A 5,535-nucleotide genomic window follows, 5' to 3' on the forward strand; every position below is an offset into this window, starting at 1 on the left:
CAAAAAGCGTTAAAGTCTGGCGGTTTTTTACGCTGTTTCAACTCAGTTCACCTTAAATGGGTGCGAATCATCTTATTGTAGGTGCGAATTTATCATCTCTCTTTTGTATTAGTCAATTACAAATTCTTTAGGGGAGTGATAAATCGACTCCCATGTGTCTTTCTCTCTCCTCATGGTTAGAGAGAGAAAGAGGAGAGAGAAAGACACATGGGGAGTCGATTTATCATTTTGGGGGGTCGATTTATCACTGCCCATTGTTTAATAAGGACAGGGGTGCAAATAACAAAACATAAAGCTGCGAAAAGTAGGTCTCTATAAAAAGCAAGAAATCACATGCGGATTTGAGGAGATAAAGAGGGATGTGAAAAGAAATCTTGTGGACCCAATACAGGAGGATGGGCGGCTCATGAGGAGGAGCGATTAAAGAAAAGCAATGAATAGGTGGCACGTTTCAAAGAGGGAAAATAATTAAATGATGGACCCATGGGTTGGAAAGTAACCAGGGTCAAAGGAGTTAGTTAGTCTGGATTTATTTGTGACGAGGGAGAAAACGAGTCGAACATCTCCCACCGTTCCCGTTTTCCTGGCTAGGTTCGGAGTCCTCCTTTGCAAAATTTCCGATACCCAACCTGTCTCTTGCTATATTTAGCAGAGAGTCTCACCGCTTTCTCCTACTTATATATATATCGCCCTCCCCTCCATTCACATCCCACCTTTTTTTTGTGGAAGAAAATCTGGAGGATTCTTTTCTTTTGTTTCTCGATTTTTTGTGATTTTGCCTTTTTGATTGGGTTCGGATTTTTTTTTATTTTTTTTAGAGCGTTTGAGATATGGGTGTGGCAAGGGGTATGGCGGGCATGGCCGCCTTGTTGTGGGTGCTGGCTTTGTCGAGTGCCCTTGACATGTCGATCATAAGCTACGACCAGAGGCACGGTGTAAAAAGGAGCCACGAGGAGGTGATGGGTCTGTACGAAACGTGGGTGGCCAAGCACGGGAGGGCTTATAACGGGTTGGGCGAGAAGGAGAAGAGGTTTGAGATATTCAAGGATAATCTCTTGTTCATCGAGGAGCACAACGCTGGAAACCATAGCTACAAGTTGGGGTTGAACAGGTTCGCGGATTTGAGCAACGAGGAGTACCGATCCATGTACTTGGGCACCAAAACCGATGCCGAGCGGAGGTTTTCTCGGCCCAAGAGCGATCGTTATATTTACAGGGAGGGAGAGAAGTTGCCGGCTTCTGTTGATTGGAGGAAGAAAGGTGCTGTTGCCTCCGTCAAAGACCAAGGAAGTTGCGGTCTGTCTCCTTTCCTCCTTTTTCCTTTTTCCTTTTTCTTCGCCATCATCAAGTAATAGAAGATAATAATATGTCATCACTTGGTTAACTGGGCTGTGCTCGAGATGATGAATTGGGTGGTTTTTTTTACTGGATTCCTTTCCCAAAGAAGGAATCATGGGTGATTGGCGTTTTCCATCCACCCATGTCTAGATTCATTGCCTAACCCCAGCTTACCCATCAAAAAAAAAAAATGTCTAGATTCATTGCCCCTTAAAACGCTGTGTGACAGCTGGATTTTTTTCCCCCTCTCTTCATTTACTATATTTGTGTGTTGTTACGCAATCTATTATTTTATTTTGTGTTGATTTAATGGGTATTTCAATTAATTTGTTCAGCAATTGATTTTGTTTTTTTTAAATGAAAAAGGGAGCTGTTGGGCGTTCTCCACAGTTGCTGCTGTGGAAGGGATAAACAAGATAGTGACGGACAATCTGATCTCTCTGTCGGAGCAAGAACTGGTAGACTGTGATACCTCTTACAACCAGGGCTGCAATGGAGGTCTCATGGATTATGCCTTCCAATTCATCATTGACAACGGCGGCATCGATACCGAGGCCGATTACCCTTACAAGGCTTCCGATGCCAGATGCGACGTCTACAGGGTAATTCTATTCAATTTGTTTATGTGAAACAACCAATTTCTCCAAAAGCTTAAGCTAAACATTCAATAGATTAACACCACCCTTGGTTTGCTTCCATCTTCTTGTTAATTATAACAACTATTTTTTTCCAGAAAAATGCGCGGGTCGTTTCCATTGATGGGTACGAAGATGTTCCACCTAATGACGAGAAGGCCTTGCAGAAGGCTGTGGCAAGCCAACCGATCAGCGTTGCCATTGAAGCTGGTGGCAGAGCTTTTCAGTTATACCAATCGGTATGATAATATCAATAATTCTTAATTTCTCATATCATATGTATCATCATAGTAATTTTTGTCTTGCTGTTTTTGTTATTTTTATTTTTAATTTGATGAAAAACATAAACTTTAATTTGAATAGGGATCTTCAAAAATATAATTTACCCCTTTTCCTTCAAAAGAAAGAGTTGTGGCGCTCGTCTCTCTTTGTTAAGCCCCTGAAGTTGCTTCTGCAACAGAGGCTTGAGGCTTTTTATTACTGACCCCCCAGATGAAGGATGCTGTTGCATTTTGGGTTTCATTTAAGCCCTGTTTGTTTTGGATTTTTAGAATCAATTGTGAGTCCAAAACTGATTATTGGACTCAAAATTAAAGGTAATTTTGAGTCCAATAATCAGTTTTGGGCAAATTACCTCCGGTTGGAGCAATTCTTCAAACCTAGAATCTTCTGCTCTTCTTACCTTATTTTTAATAATCATTTTTTACTGTTAATCTCATATCTTCAGCTTTGATATTGCAAAAAGAATTCATAGAAGAGGGCTATTTGCCTATAATTTGTGATTTTTGTATTGCTGGTTTTCTCTGCTTCAATTTGTAACTGAGAGTGCTCAGGACAACAAACAATATTCATAGGCCATATTGTTTGGCAGCTAGGATTATCCATCTCATGGTGTTCATTGTTGAAGTGGACCATGTCACAAAAATCTTTGGGATAACCTTCTGATGAGTGCCCTACAAATAGATGGTTGACAAAAAAAAAATCTCGACTGCAAAAGTTCCGCTTGTCAGATGAATAGGATCTTCTGATGGATGGGTTTTTTAGGACATACACTCACTTTGGTGTCACCAGATGAATGTCCTGGTATCTAGATACATTTTTGGTTTGCCAGGCTGAGATGGCATTGTTGCTTTCTTTCAGGGTGTTTTCACAGGAAAATGCGGGACAGAGCTGGATCACGGTGTGGCTGCTGTGGGTTACGGCACAGAGCATGGTGTGGATTACTGGATTGTGAGGAATTCATGGGGTAAGAGCTGGGGTGAGGGTGGATACCTGCGAATGGAGCGGAACCTGGCTGGCACTAATACCGGAAAGTGCGGCATTGCCATGGAGGCATCATATCCCACAAAGAAGGGCCAGAACCCACCCAACCCTGGCCCTTCCCCTCCCTCTCCTGTGAAGCCCCCTACCGTTTGTGACAAGTACTACTCCTGCGCAGAGAGCACCACTTGCTGCTGTGTTTATGAGTATGGACGCTACTGCTTTGCCTGGGGGTGCTGCCCCCTGGAGTCCGCCACCTGCTGCGACGACCACTATAGCTGCTGTCCTCATGACTATCCAGTCTGCAATGTCAATGCAGGGACCTGCCTCACAGTAAGATATAATAACTCTTCATTCCCATGTCTTCCCATTTTGATATCAGACTAGTTAGTTCATGTAAGTTGTTAATTTTTTTTTTCTAATGTTTTTGCTTATTTTTCTGTGCAACAACAGAGCAAGAACAACCCACTTGGGGTGAAGATGCTGAGACGCACCCCAGCCAAACCTTATTGGGCTTACCCTGGTGGTGCTGGAGGCAACAAGAACATTGCTTGAACTTGGATAGAGGCATACTCCATTGCAGAGCCGAAGGGTGACCGGTTACTCAAGCAATAGCAGGTAGCCCTTCCTCTCTTCCTGGATCTCTGGATTTGCTTATTTGATATTTGGGATGGGTTGTACATAGTTGCTTTTATTTTTCAAATGTCATATGAACCAACAACGCTTATAGTGTTTTTTATTTCATCTTTCTCTCTCTCTCTCTCTCTCTCTCTCTCTCTCTCTATAATAGTAGATATATCTCTTCTATTTGCCTCTCAATTGTAGGTCAACTTCTATCTTGATTCTCATCACTGATTTTCATTGACATCTTGCTGTCACGACGTGGTTCAGTTAATAGAAGAGATCCAAGAGAGAGGATGGGGATGAGTGTTTGTAAAATGTTAGTTTATGGAGAGCAGTTACAAGATGAAATGAACAGTCTACCATCGGATCACTCCATCTAACCTAGTAGAGAATAACTGATAGAACAACCCTAAAACGTGATCGATTCAAACTCATAATCAGATTCTAAAACCATGATTGAATGCAAAAGCATGAATAACTCTGAGGTGAACTCAATCCTAGATGCAAATAGAAGAAAGAATGACAAATTCCAGGAGTAACTTACATTTTAAGCGCAAAAAAAGAGCATCTACTTTTATAATTTGAAGAAGAAATTGGAAGATGAATTAGAATTCTAAATGCAATGAACAAAAACAATATCAAAATATACAGCAGTATACAATTGAAGCATTGTACTGTGGAATTGATTGACCCACAATCAATGAAGGTGAAAAACAGAGGCCATTGCTAAATGCAGAGGCCAACATATTCGTGATGTGAACCGACAAGTGTTGCACATGTCTGAACTTGAAAGTTCCATGCTTTCATTCTTCCAACCATCAGCTTAAGTTTCATAATGTCAAATATTGAAGAGACTTAACATCGACATCAGGTCAAGGCACTATTACCGTCCCTAAATTTGTTGTGTTCAGTTTCTCATTTTTACCTCAGCAGAGGGTGTTTTTCGATGCTTGTAAGGGGATGATACGGCTATCTAACAGGTGGAAAACTTAATAAAAAAATTGCTAAACGACTGAGGAAATAGCCCATATTTTTTCCCTGATAAAGATATCAATTCTAAACGACTAGTCAAATCATTGCACTTCTAGGAATCAGAGGAAAAGAGCAAAAACTAGAAGAAACAAGGGCAATCTAGTAAGGAGATAAAAAGAGCAAAAACTAGAAGGAAGAACAACCATGTGACCAAACATGATTGGGCTTGATTAGACAAATGAAAACCTTGTTTAATCTTCAAAATTAATTTCTTACGTATATAATTTGTCTGTATACCTTAACACACAAAAAGTCAATAAACCCATCTTTATCGGTCAAATCTTATAGAATTACTTGGAACCCATAAGCAGGATTAAAGCTCAAAGGGAAGGTCCATTGTTGATTAAGTCACCGAGATGACCTAATCGTGTGTCACGCCCCAAAACTGTACTCATAGCTTAGGACACAGTTCTACCATCCAACAATTTCCAATTCACCGAAAAAGGTATGCCACTTTTCTCCCTACGATGGATGTGATTCTCCGGCTGGCTCATTTTTCCTTTATGAGATCTCGGCTCTTTGGAATGGTTGGAGAGAGCCCCGCCTCCTCTTGTTTGTCAGGCACCGGGCCCGAGGGTGATGGGACTACTTCCTAAAAGATCCTTTCGTTCCGGCCGGCAGGAGGGCCCCTGATCTATCAATAGAG

The 5,535-nt window shown here is 41.4% G+C and overlaps 1 protein-coding gene across 1 annotated transcript; it reads left to right on the forward strand.

Moving 5' to 3' along the window:
- Nucleotides 1-542: 542 nt before the first annotated feature.
- Nucleotides 543-3,979, forward strand: LOC143858614 (cysteine proteinase mucunain-like). Its single transcript, XM_077369309.1, has 5 exons — nucleotides 543-1,296; nucleotides 1,705-1,940; nucleotides 2,072-2,212; nucleotides 3,114-3,566; nucleotides 3,687-3,979. The coding sequence occupies exons 1-5, from the start codon at nucleotides 831-833 to the stop codon at nucleotides 3,786-3,788; spliced, it is 1,398 nt and encodes a 465-aa protein (XP_077225424.1). The 5' UTR covers nucleotides 543-830; the 3' UTR covers nucleotides 3,789-3,979.
- Nucleotides 3,980-5,535: the final 1,556 nt, after the last annotated feature.

This window comes from Tasmannia lanceolata, unplaced genomic scaffold (genome assembly GCF_043159265.1).
Source record: "Tasmannia lanceolata isolate RefF3 unplaced genomic scaffold, GAP_Taslan_0.1 ptg000003l, whole genome shotgun sequence".
Lineage (NCBI taxonomy): Eukaryota > Viridiplantae > Streptophyta > Magnoliopsida > Canellales > Winteraceae > Tasmannia > Tasmannia lanceolata.